The sequence below is a fragment of the Dothidotthia symphoricarpi genome, assembly GCF_010015815.1.
Source record: "Dothidotthia symphoricarpi CBS 119687 unplaced genomic scaffold P153scaffold_13, whole genome shotgun sequence".
Lineage (NCBI taxonomy): Eukaryota > Fungi > Ascomycota > Dothideomycetes > Pleosporales > Dothidotthiaceae > Dothidotthia > Dothidotthia symphoricarpi.
Window position 1 is genome coordinate 332,280 of NW_022985020.1, and position 16,825 is coordinate 349,104.

At 51.8% G+C, this 16,825-nt stretch overlaps 6 protein-coding genes across 6 annotated transcripts; 2 read left to right on the forward strand and 4 right to left on the reverse strand.

Annotated features, from left to right (window-relative positions):
• Positions 1–615: 615 nt before the first annotated feature.
• Positions 616–1,065, reverse strand: P153DRAFT_367877 (uncharacterized protein). Its single transcript, XM_033668375.1, has one exon. It carries the CDS (start codon positions 837–839, stop codon positions 666–668), a length of 174 nt encoding a protein of 57 aa, XP_033522340.1. The 5' UTR covers positions 840–1,065; the 3' UTR covers positions 616–665.
• Positions 1,066–2,100: 1,035 nt separating this feature from the next.
• Positions 2,101–3,183, forward strand: P153DRAFT_44724 (uncharacterized protein). Its single transcript, XM_033673205.1, has 2 exons — positions 2,101–2,626; positions 2,684–3,183. The coding sequence occupies exons 1-2, from the start codon at positions 2,409–2,411 to the stop codon at positions 3,039–3,041; spliced, it is 576 nt and encodes a 191-aa protein (XP_033522341.1). The 5' UTR covers positions 2,101–2,408; the 3' UTR covers positions 3,042–3,183.
• Positions 3,184–4,109: 926 nt separating this feature from the next.
• Positions 4,110–6,263, reverse strand: P153DRAFT_367879 (nucleotide-diphospho-sugar transferase). The gene is made up of 2 exons (XM_033668376.1): positions 4,689–6,263; positions 4,110–4,552 (listed from the first exon to the last, which is right to left on the reverse strand). Exons 1-2 carry the CDS (start codon positions 6,159–6,161, stop codon positions 4,481–4,483), a joined length of 1,545 nt encoding a protein of 514 aa, XP_033522342.1. The 5' UTR covers positions 6,162–6,263; the 3' UTR covers positions 4,110–4,480.
• Positions 6,264–6,752: 489 nt separating this feature from the next.
• P153DRAFT_319087 (Het-C-domain-containing protein) lies at positions 6,753–10,370 on the reverse strand. The gene is made up of 3 exons (XM_033665074.1): positions 9,578–10,370; positions 7,663–9,530; positions 6,753–7,612 (listed from the first exon to the last, which is right to left on the reverse strand). Exons 1-3 carry the CDS (start codon positions 9,992–9,994, stop codon positions 6,931–6,933), a joined length of 2,967 nt encoding a protein of 988 aa, XP_033522343.1. The 5' UTR covers positions 9,995–10,370; the 3' UTR covers positions 6,753–6,930.
• A 428-nt stretch (positions 10,371–10,798) lies between these two features.
• On the forward strand, positions 10,799–12,398 carry P153DRAFT_367881 (proline iminopeptidase). Its single transcript, XM_033668377.1, has 4 exons — positions 10,799–10,961; positions 11,014–11,685; positions 11,735–11,853; positions 11,901–12,398. The coding sequence occupies exons 1-4, from the start codon at positions 10,838–10,840 to the stop codon at positions 11,961–11,963; spliced, it is 978 nt and encodes a 325-aa protein (XP_033522344.1). The 5' UTR covers positions 10,799–10,837; the 3' UTR covers positions 11,964–12,398.
• A 113-nt stretch (positions 12,399–12,511) lies between these two features.
• Positions 12,512–14,984, reverse strand: P153DRAFT_397846 (catalase A). Its single transcript, XM_033671591.1, has 2 exons — positions 14,671–14,984; positions 12,512–14,615 (listed from the first exon to the last, which is right to left on the reverse strand). Exons 1-2 carry the CDS (start codon positions 14,899–14,901, stop codon positions 12,621–12,623), a joined length of 2,226 nt encoding a protein of 741 aa, XP_033522345.1. The 5' UTR covers positions 14,902–14,984; the 3' UTR covers positions 12,512–12,620.
• Positions 14,985–16,825: the final 1,841 nt, after the last annotated feature.

Consider the following 16,825-nt stretch of genomic DNA (forward strand, 5'->3'; position numbering starts at 1 on the left):
TACGTTAACCGGAAATGCAGAGATCGTAGCCAACACATCAAACTTTCTCGGGATCGTTGATGCCGCCATTTGTGATGATGTAAGTTGCTTCCTTTTCGGGCATGTCTGTGTGTAAAGATTAGTAAAGGAATCTCGCACATGGGGCGATGTGGCGTACCTGGAGAGTCTTGGATCTTCGCGACTCGCTCCTCACCTCGACCCTTGCGAAGCAGAATCCTGGTAGCAGACGCGTGGGCGAGAATGTGGCCACCGACAGGCTTGCGACCATCTGCTCCAGCAAAAAGGGCGTTGGCTCCCGGATCACTCTGGACCTGGTTCGTCATGAGGACAGCGACATTGAACTCTAAGAAGAATCAGTATATCTATGAGAGAAAGTAGATGTTAAACATACCTTCAGCAACATGCGTCAACTTGGAGAGGAACTGGTTGAGTTTCTGCTGGCGCTCGTTCAGCTCACCACGGCCAGTGTAATCAACGCGAAAGAGAGCCATGATACTGTCGATGATAAGAAGACGATACTCGTTACCGACGAAGAATTCGGCAACCTTATTCAACAGCTCCATTTGATGCTCCGAGTTGACGGCACGCGCGTAGGTGATGTTGTCCTGAGCTGGAGACTATAAGCAGGACCACATAACAGTGAATATAACTTACCAGTCTCAGGGTCAACTCCAAAGCGCTCTGCAATCTGAGCTATCCTCTCCGGTCTGAAAGTGCCTTCCGTATCTATATAATGTTATCAGATACAGCTCAGCAGTGACGAGGATCCACCCACCAATGTACGCGACCTTGCCTTCTGCACCGCCCATGTCCTTCGGAAGCTGTGCAATGACGGACATGGTGTGGGACAACTGGGTCTTTCCACAACGATACTCTCCGAAGACCTCGCTGATGCTCATCGTCTGGAAGCCACTGCACAATATGAACACTGTACTCAAAGAAGAAATGTCATGGCAAGCACTCACCCTCCTAGAATAGTGTCGAGTTGTTTGCTGCCAGTTGACAGCTTCAAGACACGCTTTCGCTGTTGGCCAAGCTCGTGTGCAGTTTGGAAACCACCTCCAGAGGGCTGCATGGAGTGTCAGTGAGGCTCCCGTGTGAGGTCAGGTAGAGGAATGGTTTTACCTGGCACTTTGCGAGTGCGTCCTTGACCTTGTCGACCTTGATCTCACTGAAGCCCTTGATCTTCAACAGATTTCGACGGGTCGCGGCATGCACAGAAGCAATCGTGTAGTAGCCACTGGCCTTGAGCTTGGAAATGTCAACAGCACCAATGCCATGCGCCTGGATTGCATCGATGTCGACAATGTAGCTGTCCTGTAGGCAGTCAGCTGCGGCACCTCACAGTCGAGGTGTTCACTCACGTCGTTGTTCGAATCGTCACTGGCGACTGATGATGGGGCCATGTCTAAATGGTGGCAGGTAGTAACCGAAACAATGAGAGACGAAAAGATGCAGTTTGAGCGATTGAATGGATGTTGTGTAAGAGAGTGAACCGAGTGAGAAGAATGAATGGATGAACGAGCGAGGGTGGAGATTGGAACAGGTCTGCCAGAGTGAGCCTTGAGAAAAGGTCATAATAGGAAAGCACGCTAAGCGCGAAACCCATGCCTGCGTCCGGCGAGGAAGGTGCGGTAATCCACCCCGACGACCTGACATTCGAATACCTTGAAATACAGTACAGGATAATAAAGAGCGAGCAGTGTCGTTTCCCTTGACACAGTGCGGCCTTGACTGCGTGGTATGTTGGAGTCGACTTGTTATCGTAATGTATGCGTTTAGTGTATTCCATCCTTACCTAGATGTATAGAACCTCGTGCCAGAAAGCGAGTAGACACGCAGATAACCAGCTTGTACCAAATGGTAAATAGTACAATGTACGTTTATCATACAAAGATACAGGGGATGTGCACGTGAGAGTCCCAGAGGCAGACAACGCCAACTTGGCTCCGACAAACACAAACATCTTCTTTACACCTCCTTCCTCCATACCCCCCATCCCTCCATCCATCTTCCGCTACCAAACCACCACACACAGCCGCCTTCCAGGTTCTCGGTCACCCCAGTCTATCCAAGAGATCCAAGCGAGTCATCCCTCCACCGAAGGGGCAGTCCGTCAGAAGTACATGCAAAGACGTAGAACCGCCGTCCAAGCTCACCAAGCCGTCGTCTGTTCAAAGTATGGGTATGTGATGGTTATAAAGCAAGAGATATAACGTTCGTGGGTATCAGCGTAGGAATCGTGAAATGTTGTCCTGCTCGATGTAATCGTGGTTGCGTGAAGTTTGCCGGCATGGTACCGAGAAGGGCTAAGAAAACGATTGTGAAGACACGTAGGTGAAACAAGAAAATCCAGATGTGTCGAATATGTTTCGACTATCACCGCGATTCTACTCGTGGTGACATTTATGGTACATGCCGCCTATCGCCTAAGCGACAGCTGCGGTGGGGACTACGGGCTGTACAGCAGCAGCGACGGGAATGGGGACGCCGTCACCGTTCACCTCAGCCTGGGTGCAATCGCGAGAGATGTGGCCAGTCTCGCCGCAACGATAGCAGGTCTTGCCAGCGGTGTTGAGCGGGCCGCCGTTAGGGGCAGTGCAGTCACGCGAGATGTGACCTGGGAGTATGTTAGACGTTGTACTCCAACCTGGAATGCTGTACTCACCCAACTTGCCGCAAGCGTAGCACTTCATGGCCTGAGCCTGGCAGTCGCGAGCGAAATGGTTTGGTCCGCCGCACTTGTAGCAAGTGGCAGGGCGGGCGCCTCCAGCGAATCCGCCCCTGAAGCCGCCGAAGCCGCCACGAGGAGCACCGGCTCCGCGTCCCATTCCTGGGTTAGGGCAGTTGCGGGCAAGATGACCGTTGAGGCCACAGCTGTAGCAGCGTCCGCTGGTGCCAGCTCCGCTCAGGCGCAGAGTCGGGCAGTCGGCCTGTACGTGTCCGAGGCCCTGGCAGTGGTAGCACTGCTTGGCTGTCCGCTTGTCAGTCTTTTATTCCTCTCTGGCGTTCGAGACAGCCCCTCCAAGCACAGATCGTAGAATGCTCGTGCCGCATGAGGGGCGCAGATGTGTTATGACGTACTCTCGGTCGTGCGGGGGTGTGGGCATCCATTAGACTCGTGGCCTGGCTGCTTGCCTACATCAAAGTCAGTATGCGCTTTCAGGCGTAGTTCGCGGGCTGGATCTTACAGTTGTAGCAGAGCCTCTCGGATGAGGAGCACACCTCTGTAATCATGCGTCAGCCAATTGTCTCGCCCCAGTATATTCCCCACAGCTTGCGGCTACGCGACGCAGGTACAGCCTCCGAAAGCGCCATGTGCGAGGGCTGCTCACCAGCGTAGTGTCCAACATTGCCGCACTTGAAGCACGCGCGACGAGATAAAGAAGACATGTCGAGTATTCCTCCACGTAAATCTACACAAAGGTGTGAGTACTGGGCTGCGAGTTGTGGGGTGTGCGGGTAAAAAGGTTGCGGGCAAGCGAAACGAGGGGCGGTTTTGAACGTTGCGTTTGCGACGATGTCTGCTTGCTTGGTGTGCGTAGGGAAAGGCGCAGGGGGATTGGTGACAGAAACAAGGGGCGCAAGTACCTGCTTCGTGTGCTTATTTTTCTTCTTCAAGCAAGTCCTTCTTCACCTGTGCCGATCTGTTAGTCTCAGAATTTTCGACGCATCGAGGGGCACGGGTGCGGAGCAACTTGCGCCGAGCGGCATGCGCAAGACGACGATAAGCGTGCAAAGCGGGCGCGACATACGTTCAATCTTCCAGTCCTTCCCTCAGCAACACAACTGCAACCGTCCTCCGAAATCTTGGAATGTGTGGTGTGAGAGTTTGAGGTATGTAGATTGGGCTGCAGGCAGAAGACATCTGATTGACTGTGTCCCTGGCGCGCTAGTGACATGCGCAATTTGGCCTTTCCCGAGGTCGAATTGCACGCAACACGGCATGAGGGGTCCAAATTGTGGTTCGGTCCTTGCCTCGTTCACCCTAGGAGAGTTTGAGCCTCCTATCACGTTGCATACGCCGCACTATCACTGCCCCCTGTATGGTTGCAACCATGGCTCCCTCATTTAGACCCACCGCTTCTGCCGCCCGCACAAGAGCTGCTCCCATATTCGAAGCTCGGCGCGTTGGACCACGTGCTGTGTTCCTGCATGATGACATAAATCATCGTCACATTAAGAGGTTTGCAGGAGGTTTCACCAAACCGATGGCAAACAGTAATTCCTTTTGGGAGTTCGAAATGCTTGAAGTGCACATGGTGTGTACTCCAAAGGAAATAATAGTAGACTTAGGCTTCATTGGAGTCATTTGGTATGTTCCATTGATTCAACAATGATATGAAGTTACGAATGGACAGCGTAAGATCTTTGCCCTGGCCAGAGGGATCAATACAATAACACGATTGAACCGTGGCTGCTCCAAGACCATAGGGCGATAATTATGCTATGCAATGCCGATGCGAGCTCTCAGAGCGCTCTACTCCTCCGACTCAATGACCGCTGGAGCCTTGATCGTGCGCGTGTTCACAAAGTCGAGGCCTTCTCCGCCCTGAAATGATTGTTAGCAAGATACATCAATGGGTTGAAAGACTACACCAGTTACGAGACGGCTTTGAAAGTATTCAACAGCCAAGTACCGTATTACGGAGTGATGGATAGAGGACAACAAAGGAAGGTCGACTTACGTATGAGATCAAAGGCGAAATTTCAATGCCCGCCTTCGGGTCCTCGCTGACAACAGTGGCGCCCGCAGCTTGCGCCCACTTCTTACCCTGCGCCATGATATCCTGCTTGCTGGTCTCAGGGTCGTCCTCGCCGGTGCCTGGCGCGTTCTTGAGCGGTGAAAACTCATCCTCCCGCTTAACCTCCATGCAAGCGAACTTGTCGAGCGTCAGAAGGGGAAAGCAGTCGAAGACAAACTGCTCAAGCTTAATGCCATTTGGCTTCTCTGGCTTGACGGTGTTGCCGGACTCGGTGTCGACGAAAGGGATCTTCTTGCGAGCAACGTGGTGAGGCAGATCCTTCACCCAAGAAGGAATGCTCTCCAGGAAGCCGTATGAGTAGTAGTGGTTGACAATGTTTGCCGCACGGAACTTAAGCAGATCTGCGTTCTTCGAGTCCTTGGCTTCAGCATCCTCTTCCTTGATCTCTGAGTACTCGACCACGTCTGGCTTGCCGTTCTTCTGCAGGATGAGACCGACAGACTCCTTGGCGTTTCGCTTTCGGACGACCTTTGTCGCGATATCGACACTCTTTGAAGCGGAGAAGCCAATGAAGGCGGGGTCAGCTACCTTTACCAGGCAGTTATCGACACAGTATGCGTGGATGTGCTGAATACCGCGCTTCCCCATATCCTGAACAATGCCAGAGTTGATGAGAGCCTGGTAGATGCCACCGTTGCCGTCGGGGGCAACAGCAACCTTTGACTTGCTCTCCAGCAAGATCTTGCCCTCATTCGAGATACAAGGTAAAACACCTTGCTCGAAGACGACCACATTCTCCTTCTTGAGCCCAAAGTATTTGTTCTCCTCGAAAAACTTCTCTGTAGGTCCGCGCGTAGGTCCACTGGTCATGACGTACCATGGCACTGTGACGTTCTCCTTTGCATACTTCTTCTGAGCCAAAAGCTCGACCTTCTTGATCCTCTCGCCTTGGAGCTGGAACAGCGACTTCTTGCTCGGAAGCCCAATGTCATAGCAGCCCTTCGGTGCCGAGCTGCCCAATCGTGTACCCTGGCCACCAGCCATCAACACCACCGCAACCTTGTTCTCGGCAACCAGCTCGAGACCGCTGTCGTACCATTTGTCCAAATCCTCTTGTTTCGAGTCCGTGACGGATGATGTGGCTTCGACGGGGAGAGGCTCGAGCTTCGCTTCGGAGGCATCTTCGGTGTGTGCGGGGTGCAGAGCTTTCTCGGTGATCTCGTTGATGTAGTCGGGGTTGAAGTTGGAGAGCTGCTCGTACAGGCCTGCCTTCTCAGCAGTGGAGAGCGAGTCGTAGAACGCGAAAACCTGCGCTTGGCCTGCTTTCTCGTACTTTGACTTGAGCTCGTTGAGCTGCTCCTCCGTTGGCTCCTTCGCTGGAATACCTTGGCTAGCAGGGCTGGTGATGTGCAGCTGCTCGAGAGCTTTGTTGACGCTGTCTTTGATGGCTTCCATGATGCAAGCAGGGTAGTTTGAGTATAGCAATGGGATCAATGTAAGAACTACAGCTGACTGGCAATAGCTTGTGTAGAAAGAGAGAGCAACAGATCCTTTGAGCTGTAACTGAAAGCTTAGCCTGCTTATGCGCGCTGCCCCACTCCGCGTCTTCTCACCGCGTCTTTACGACACATAGGCTAACACCAGCACGCACTTCGTACACACTAGCGGTTGGCAACAAAGCCAAAGCATTAGACATAGCTAAGGCGAATCCAGTATCATGCGTTCCAACCAGAATTGGCCTCTGAAGATTTCGAGTGAACAGATGAATGCAAGAACGACACTTCAAGTTCGCAAACACGAGGCTGCCCCGCGCTGCCATATGTCAGTGGCTGGAGATCACTAAAAATAGAAAGCTGCAGATCATGAACCCTTAAACACCATCAAACTGCGTAGCACACATCGCCACCTGGATCTGTCAGGCAGTGCGAAGCTATGTAAGAAGCGTTGTTACGTTTAACAGGGCCTTCGTGCTGATGTTGGGTTTTTCAGTACTCAGACTCGATCCGAAATTGTACAGTACATGAGCTACCAAGTTTTAAAGACGAGCATCATCGTTTAATGTCATTCAGAGCATATTCTCTTTGAACACCAATCATTGCCACAAAAAATGTAACTTTTCATAGGTAGACTATTCAAACCCAAGATCCAAGTTCATCAGTCATCAGGTCAGGCTACGAGCCTCCATTGCGCATTCAGGCATGGGTTATCAGGGTACTCCAAGATACTAATACCTCCTGCCATAACCACCATCATCACCACCAAATCCGCCAGGCATCCCTCGGGAACTTTCGTCTTCATCTTCGTCACGGCGACGCCCATGTCCACGTCCGTGAGACTCTTGACCATACTCGTCCTCGTCACGGCCACCGCCATATCCTGAGCGCTCCTCACGACCACCACCATATCCTGAACGTTCCTCACGGCCACCACCATATCCTGAGCGCTCTTCACGGCCACCGCCGTATCCCGATTGCTCTTCACGACCGTAGCCGGAAGTCTCTTGGCGGCCTCCATATTCCTGGCGACCGTATCCAGAGCTTTCTTCTCGGCCGTATCCAGACCCTCCACGACCCTCTTCGCCGTATCGTTTCTCTTCACCGTAACCGCCGCTCCCTTGCGAATAGCCGCCCGAGCGGCGTTCGGGGCTCTTGCTCTTCTTCCTCCTGTGCTCTTGGTCGCGATCTTGCGAACGGCGCCTGTGTTCACCCGAACCTGAATGACGCTTGTCAGCATCGTCATCAGAATCATCATCCCCGCTGCCGTGTTTCTTCTTGTGTTTCTTCTTCTCCTCCTTTTCCTCCTTCTCACGCCTCTTACGTTCTTTCTTGGCGCGTTTCTCATCATCATCTTCACTATCGTCGTCTTCCGAGTGCTTCTTGGATTTGGATTTCGACTTACCACGTCTCCTGTCCACGAATTAGTATGCCCCAGCTAGCGTCTCGAGGCAGGTACTCACTCGTCTTCTTCGGCATAGAATTGTCCGGATTGGTCGAACCCTTCACGGCGCTCTGAAGTCTTCCATTCACCTCCACTTTGAACATGGCGCTCCTCACGACGTTCATATCCACCTGATCCAGGATAACCCGAAGTCTCGACGCGTTGCTGGTAGCTATATGATTCGCCTCGGTCGTCTTGTTCGTGACGGGAGTACTCTTCACGGCGACCACCACTGGGCAACTGGGTTTGTTTGTACTGAGCTTCACCATAGCGGTCAGAATCGCCCCGGGAAGATCCCCGGTGATGACCAGACTCGGTGTACGACTGAGTGTAAGAGCCGTCGTTCCCCTGGTACTCGTTTTTCTGGGTGTTCGTCTCGTTGTCATTGAATGCGTCGCTGAGCAAAGAGGCGCCAACTCCACCAACCAAGCCTCCAACAAGGCCTCCAAGAGCGCCACCTCCGACAGCTTCACTAGCAAATTTTCCAGCTTGGTTGCCGACTTGCTGAGCTTGTTGGTTACTCTTGCCTCCGGAAACGCCGGAGAAATCGTTCGCCATGCCCAGCGGCTTGCAGCAGCCATGGCCCTTGTCACTCACATCTCCTCTGTGGTTCTCGCCGTTCTGCACGCCTTCGCGACTGAGTTTCTGTGTGAGGCTACGTTGCTGTTGTCGATCATGCGACTCCCACCACTGTCGGACGGTGTCGAACATGATCTGACGGCCTTGTGATACCTCACGATCCTGAGTTCGGACACACGCAGGGTGGTGGAACACGGCGTTAATGATGAGATCGATAGTCCTCTCTGAGTCTGCCTCGCCGTCCCAACACTTAACAACTTGGGGCACAGCCCACTTCAAGACGGCCGAAGCAACCTGACCGGCAGGCTCGTTGAGGATATTTGAGAAGTGATCCTTGGACAACATGCTGTGGGTTGGGTCACTGCTGCGATCATCGTTGAAAACGATGTACTGCTTCTCACGCGAACTTGCAATAACCTCGCTTGAGCCAGTCTCAAGTTCGGCCTTGACCTGATTCAGGATAGGCAAGACGTACGGAGCCAGCAGGCTGAAGACGAAGATGGTGATTTGGCTCTGGACTTCCTCGATAAGATCTGGAATGACAGGGATCTTCTCGATGAACTCAGTAATCGCCTGCATGATCTCATCGTGGAACTCCATAATGGGATAGATCTGCTTGACAAGCTCACCAGCCTGCTGAGTGAAAGCCTCAGGCTCTAAGGGCGTAACGTGAAGGTTGTTCATGGCAGCAGCACTGGCATTCGACTCGAGCTCATCTGCCTTACCGGCTTCGTCTTTGCCGCCAAAGATACCGTCGGGAAGCTTGGCCAAGAGTTCCTTGATCTGACTCTTGTTCTGCTTTCGGTCGGCATCCGTGATAGCTCCTTCGAGCTCCTGGAGTTCAGACTGGGTGGTTTTGTCGGTAATTTCACCACATACAGAGTGCAGGAAATCAACACCGCCGAAGGTGCCGGTGACAATTGGGTATACCTCCTTGCCAGCCTCCTCAACGTGAAGCCTGGTGTCGCGTCCGACGTGTGGGAATACGTCAGTGGCGCCAAGTTCGATCAAGGCAAGCTCAGTGTAGTTCGAGTGTGCAGAGTAGTCTTCCATGCAGTGGGTTGCAGTGCCTAGAAGACGAAGAGCCTCGTAGAAGTCTGGACCACGTCCTCCAGAGCGCTGACCGAGGTCAATGCAACGGCGAAGCAGATCTCGGACCATGCCAGCAGACGTCATTATGCCCGTATCCTCCGATGCAATGTAGTTCTTGAGACCCGTCCGCTCGTTGATGCTCAGTTCGCGTTCCTCGTCGACGGGGCCTCGAAGGCGGCGGTCGTAGTCGCGGGCATCGAGGTTGTCGGCATAATCCTGGTAAATCAGCACGAGTACATGTGATTGGGCATGGATTCACTCACCTTGGGGTTGTCGATGTGCTCCTCTGGCCTGTAGCAGCCCAGCCTGTCTCTCGTGACTTCGAACTCTTTCGTTCCGTATCCGAAGCTGAGGAAGCCCAGGACCCATAGCAGAAGACGAATGGCCTCTGCCGACACCGCCTTGACAGTGCCCACGTCGACAGCCTGGGAGTAGTCTCTGAGCCAGTTACCAAAGTAAACACGCTTGACGTCCATCTTGCTGAACTTCTTCCCCGTGCGGCTCGAGATGAGCAGCGTCAGCAGCGTGTCTTCAATGTCTCCATGGCGCCAGTTCTGGCCCTCGATGGCGCTCAAGCTGGCAATGTTACCTGCACCAAACGCTGCCGTGGGGCGGGCCCAGAAGACAAGTAGAATGAGGCAGGGCAGCCAAATGTCGCTGACCTGGAGTTTGGGCGCCATGGTGCTCGCTGGATTTGATTGACTAGTTGAAGAGGGATGAGTGTATCCCCCAAGTGTATGTTGTAGAAAGAGAAGAGGGGACGTTTAGGTGCGTGTTGATAAAGCTGTTAGCGCCGGCGTTTCAGCTCTTCATCATCGATCCTGCTTGTGTTGGCGGGGCAGATGCCAAGCTGATATAACGTCACATAGGCTGGAGGGGTAGTACACCGCTGCGTCCTGACAATCGATGGGACCCAATCGTTTGGCCAGACTCTGTTTGAAAGAAGTCACACCTTTGCCTCAATCGTGTGAGAGACAATGTTGTCGGCGCTGTAGTTTTAGCCGGCAGGGAATACGCGTCGCGTATCTGGACCCTGAGACGCGTTCCCTTCATTGTCGCGTTTCCCAACATAGGATCTTGGTATACAGCTACATGCAACAGATTGCGTGTGAACCCCGCTGTGGTGCCTGGTCCACAACTAGAGAACAGCGTGCAGCGGGCGTCTCAACAATTATGCTTCCTGCTGATCATCGGGCTACAATGACATGTTTCGTGGCTAGCACTAGTGTCATAAAATTGATGCCCCACACCTCTACTCCAGTTGCTGATTCACCACAATTGTATCAATTCAAGCCCTCAGTTCAGAAAAAATCCTTACGTGAGGATGGGGGCCTGGTGCCTGACTAGGAAGGTGGTGTCTATTACATCCCCACCAATCTGTGAGCTAACTACATGTATACTAAGTTAATCACCCCACTCGTGACAACATTATCTCACCCCTAAGTCAGCAACTGTGACTCTTCTGCTGCGAGAACCATAGAACAAGCAAACGAGTTTGGAGATTCAAAAATCGAAGTAAAAATATGGGCCAACCACCTCAACCCACCGGATATGAACACGACGACGCCTGGGACACCGACTGGCTACGAGTCGACGAAGTCCACGAACTATACTACGAGCAATATGGCAAGAAGGATGGACTCCCCGGTAACTTCGTCATGCTCTCGAAATCTCGTCCCACTAACTAACCCCTCGCCAGCTATCTATCTCCATGGCGGCCCTGGCGGCCACATCACAAAGAACAACGCCAAGTTTTTCAACCCAGATGATTATCGCGTCGTTCTGTTAGATCAAAGAGGTTGCGGGAACTCGAAGCCAAACGCAAACACAATCAACAACACAACCTGGCACCTCGTCTCCGACATTGAAGCTCTACGCAAACATCTCCAGATCCCGAAATGGCATGTCGTCTTCGGTGGCTCTTGGGGCTCCACTCTTGCGCTCGCGTATGCGCAAACCCATCCCTCATCTGTGGGCTCTTTAGTGCTACGTGGTATCTTCACGGTAAGGAGTCTGGAGACGAACTGGACGATGTTGCCCGGCGGCGCATCGATGTTATGGCCCGATGCATTTGACGAGTTCATGAACTTCCTCCCAGAGGAGGAAAGAAGCGACCACGTGAACGCGTATCACAAACGCCTCATGTCTGATGACGAGAGCGTGAGCCATCCCGCTGCGCGCGCGTGGAACAAATGGGAGATCAGCATCAGTACACTGTACCCCAACACAGCAGGCCTTGCACAGCTTGACGACGGTGCGTATTTGCTCGCACATGCGAGAATCGAAGCACATTATTTCATGAACAAGGCGTGGATGGAAGACGGCGATCTGTTGAAGAAAGAAAACATCGACAAGATCCGACACATACCTGGTAAAATCTCCCTTGATATTTCGTTATCATGATGGCTGACAACTGCAAGCTACTATTGTGCAAGGCCGCTACGATGTGGTATGCCCCCCAATCACTGCTTGGGAGCTCCATAAGGCATGGCCGGAATCTCAACTGCACTGGATTGACGACGCAGGGCACAGTGCAATAGTAAGTTTTTACTTGCTTCTCTGATGAGTTTCACTGACCAGAATCAGGAGCCAAAGACATACCAGAAGCTCATCGAAACGTGCAGCAAATACGCGGGTCTGCCGAAGTAATCGTTGCCAGGCTGTCGTGTTCATACGAGTAAGTTGGGAGTCATTCACACCTCAAAACATACAGTCGTTGTAATTTCATTTGGAGGATTAAATCTATCTACGTTCATTACATTTGCACAGCCTATCGTATCCAAAAGACCACCTCTACACTCTAGGTCTCTCTATCTGCATTGCACACATTCCACGAACTCAGATCTTGTGTGCCAAATACCGACTTAGTAACAACTTCAATCGTGACTAGGGCACGGGCGCTGTAGTCGCCCAAGGCAATGAGCAGCGGTAAATGACACACATGACGGGGAAACGGGAGCCTAGCGCATAGAGTGTATCTGTAGGGAGTAAGAAGTCGTACGTATCGTAATGCTGCCTGCTGCGGAGTAGCTGCGGAGTAGAGTCGTGCGGTTTTGCATCGTCAATAGAAACTTGTCAGCTCCCATTTATTGTGAGAGCAACTCCGTCTTCGATAGGAGCAAAGGTACTTGGTTCACTTCATGTCGTAAAGTAGTGTCACATAAAGATGCTGCCTCATCCAACGTCTCTACTAAGTTGAATAGAAAAGTGGTATCATTATCGTAACTACATAAGATTCATGCAAGGCAGAACCCAACGTGATCATAACATTCTCCACCACAACGGCGGTGCAGAAATATCGACCGACTAATAAGCAACAAGCTTGTTCAACCCTGCCAACTCACGGTCAAAGTTCTTGTGCTGCGAAATGGCGAATGTGTAGGCAGACAAGAAGCCCGTAGCACCCTTCGCCATCTTAACAGCCTCCGAGAAGCTCTCGGGCTGGACCTGCGAGGAAGTGACAACGCCATATGATTCCACAACATCGCCGGTGGTCGAGAACTCCATGCCAGGAAGGTCGACAGCCTGCTTGACGAAGTCGACGGCCTCACCAGTAGCACCAATAGCCTTCAAGTGACCGAATGCTTCGCGGACCCAGTGAACAGCGCGGCCGTTCTTGCGGAGAGTCTCAACAGACTTGGCACCGCCGGGAACGAAAACACTGTCGAACATTGTGGAGCGCATACCCTCAAGGTGGTGGTCGGCAACAACTCCGCCGGAGCCGCCCTTCTCCTCGCCGTCGGCGTAGATCTTATTCCTCCGTGGGCTGATGGTGAATGGCAGGGCACCAGCAGCTGTCAATGCAGCCTTGATGCCGTTGTATGCAATCTTGTCGTAGCCATCTGCGATGAGAATAGCAACCATGCGAGTGGCGATGGTGGGTACAGAAGGCATGTACTCGAGCTGAGAAAGACCCTTGGCCTTCTGGTTATGCTTGGGTCGTGTCTGTTCAGTGGGGACGTCAGCGCCGACCATATCAGCAACCTTCTGAGCAAGCTCAAGATCGATCTCGCAGAGACGCTCGACCATGCGCTTGTAGACGACGGGGTCATCACAATGGTCTAGCTCAAAAGCAAACGCATCAGCCATATGCGACTTTTCAGGCTCAGACATAGAGTTGTAGAAAAGCTCAGCATGGTTCTTGTGCTCTCTGAACTTCTTGGTCTGCAGGCGGGCCTTGATTCCGGCAATCTTCTCTGGGAAGTCGACGTAGCCACCCTCCTCGGGCTTCGCGGGAGGTACAGCCTCAAATCGGTTGGGCCAGTAGTTGGCCTTGCCCTTGGTGATTGTGTGTCGCATAGCGCCATCTCGGTTGAAGTTCATGACAGGGCAGACAGGCTTGTTGATAGGGAGTTCTTGCCAGTTGACACCAAGACGAGAAAGTTGTGTATCCTGGTAGGAGAAGTTACGTCCCTGTAGAAGGGGATCGTTGCTCTGTCCAATACCAGGAACCATGTGGCTTGTGCAGAAAGCAACCTGCTCGGTCTGGGTGAAGAACTCGTCAGGGTTCCTGTTCAACTCGAGTTCACCGATGTATCGGATAGGAACCAGCTCCTCAGGCCAGACCTTGGTAGCATCAAGGATGTCGAATTCAAAGTCGTGCTCCTTAGCCTCAGGGATGACCTGGATTCCGAACTTCCACTTCGGGTAGGCGCCGTTTTCAATGGCCGTCCACAGATCTTTACGATGGAAGTCAGGGTCCTGGCCAGCGATCTTGAGCGCCTCATCCCAGACAAAGCTGTGGACACCCAACTCAGGAGTGAAGATGAATTTGACAAAGTGCCTTTCACCTTTGTCGTTGATGAGCGTGAACGTATTGACTCCGAAACCTTGCATCATGCGGTACGATCGCGGGATGGTACGGTCGGACATGGCCCAGAAGGACATGTGCGTGGCCTCCGAATGCATGAAAATAAAGTCCCAAAAATTGTTATGAGCTGACTGAGCTTGAGGGATCTCGTTGTCCGGTTCTGGCTTGCCGGCGTGGATGACATCTGGAAACTTCATGGCATCTTGAATGAAGAAGACTGGGATGTTGTTTCCAACAATGTCCCAGTTACCTTCTTCGGTGTAGAATTTGATGGCAAAGCCTCGAACATCTCGAACTGTATCCGCCGAGCCACGGCTACCAAGGACAGTAGAGAATCGGAGGAATACTGGGGTCTCGCGGGAGGTGTCGGTAAGGACGCCTGCAGAGGTAACGTCGGCGGCCGACTCGAAGAGAGTGAATTTACCAAAGGCACCGGAGCCTCGTGAATGTACTACTCGCTCTGGGATGCGCTCGTGGTCAAATCGGTGAATCTATGAATTGTTAGGTTTTGCCACTTCCTATAATTCAATGCAGCCGGGATCATACCTTCTCGCGGCCAAAGGAATCCTCCAAAAGCGCAGGACCAGTCTTGTCATCGCTCACCACCTTCAGCCAGTCATCGGTGTTGGTTTGCTTTACGCCATTGTCGGTCGTCATTTTGTAACTGGGATCGTGAACATCCTTAGTGACCCCCGCGAGGTCAGCGGCCTTTTGAGATTTCTCGCCAGTCATGCTCTTCGCCTTTTCAGCCACGTTTGAGAGAATTTGAGACGCCATTATGGATACTTACTGAATTGACGGAATTGACGTTGCGAAGATGGTATTTTATGTTGTCGAGACGCGCAATGTTTACCGTGACGTAACCACGACGTGATTGACTTTGATAGTGGAGAAGCATACAGCCAGTAAGGAATCTGACGATGTCATGGTGAGTATATTTGCACGTTAATCTGATTGCCGATTGACGGCGAACATGCGTACACAAATCTTCAAATGCCATCTCGACCTGCCGATCGGATTCTGGATTGCCCATGCTGAGAAATCACTGCGCGGGCATAGGCACACTCTCGGTTAGGCGAAATACTCAAAACCAAGCTGCGATGAAGTCTTGCAACAGCTCGACACCTTCATAGGTACAAAAGTCGCGTAGGACTTGTGCGCCTTAGGTACACTGGTATGCGCCTAAGCCGCTCGACTTGTAACGCTTGGTCTTGTATTTTAGTTGCGATGCTTCGACAGGGAGGATAGCATGACTCCAAGTATCTCAACTAGTCAGTTCGGGAAGCAACTGCCGTTCGCTCGTTGTAGTGGCAATACCGTCAGGCGCGGGGTCATCTGCTTAAAGATTTCCAGAAGTGATGTATGCCCCACCTCGGATACTGAAGGAGAAATAGAGTTACTTTGTAACATATAAACCAAGTTACTACCTTTCTGCCAACACCACTCAACTTGGTTGGTCGTGTACGAAACATAAATGTTATGCTAGCATTGTATGTTTACCCCACATTGTGTGGAATGAACTGCATCCATCAGCTGTTATACCGTTTGGCTTGACGCGTATGCACGGACGAGGCCGTGCCCCCTAGCTTGCATTTAGTCAATCGTCCGTTCGAAGCCATTTGTGCGCGGCGCAAAGTTTTGCTACCACATCACCGACTAAGTACTGCTCAACAGGTGCGTAAGGGACCGTTTTCCGTGTCGCTATACGAGATAAACTGGATTGATGCAGAATGCACTATTTGTCGGCGCAAAGTATAATAAAGGTTTCAGGTCTTCATCCAGTGCCTTTGACGATTTGCAGGTTCGTGGCATACGCAAAGCTAAAATCTGTGCGTACTGTTTAGTGCGGACTGCCGTTATTGGTTGGGACAGATGCCCAGCCAGTCAGAAGTGAGAATGTTTAAACTTCATAATAACTTGTCGCACTGTCCAAAATTCCTATTGGGGATAGAGTACAGATATATTTGGTTTTTGTTGATTGCTTAATCAATACAAAGCTAGAGAGTGTGGGGGACAATACGGTGTTGCTCTGTTCCCTTCCAGGTTAGCGTTTCACTATCTTACCGAGCCGCGTGGTTTGTGATGACTTCTCGTCGACTGCATCTTCACGTACATAAAGCGAGGCACTTTATATCTCGTGCAGCGCGGCTGCGGCTCCCTCTCGCGGTTGCGATAGACAATCCACGATATCCAGTGCGCCTGTATGGTAATTCACCACGTGACTGAAATCCGTGCGTTGAGGTGAAGTCTGATTAAACTTTACATAGATTGTGGTCGGATTTATCTGGAGGAACAGAACGCTAGAACCAGCCTATCATGATCCGCATCGAATCGAGTGCGTTTCAGGACAAGGGTTGGGCACACAAACTTCTCATCTTAGATCCTAAGCACATGTTCACTTTTGTAGTTTTAGTGATCTTGGTTAATCCATCTGGAAATCGGTAAGGTGTTGATGCATTGATCGTTTCCAACACATGTTGTGCGACTACTCCTATAACCTGCCTCATTAATCTGTTGAACTTCAGTGGTTCTCAAACGCGTTTCAGTAGGCACAGGTGCTGATCCTTTTTCGTGACGACTAGACGAGAGCACAACAAGCCGACCACCCTTTGCCGGTACTTGAATTACTCGATTTGGACATTGTGTACTTACTTTTTATCGGCATGTGATAACCGAAGGCCATTAAAACAGGATCTGGGCC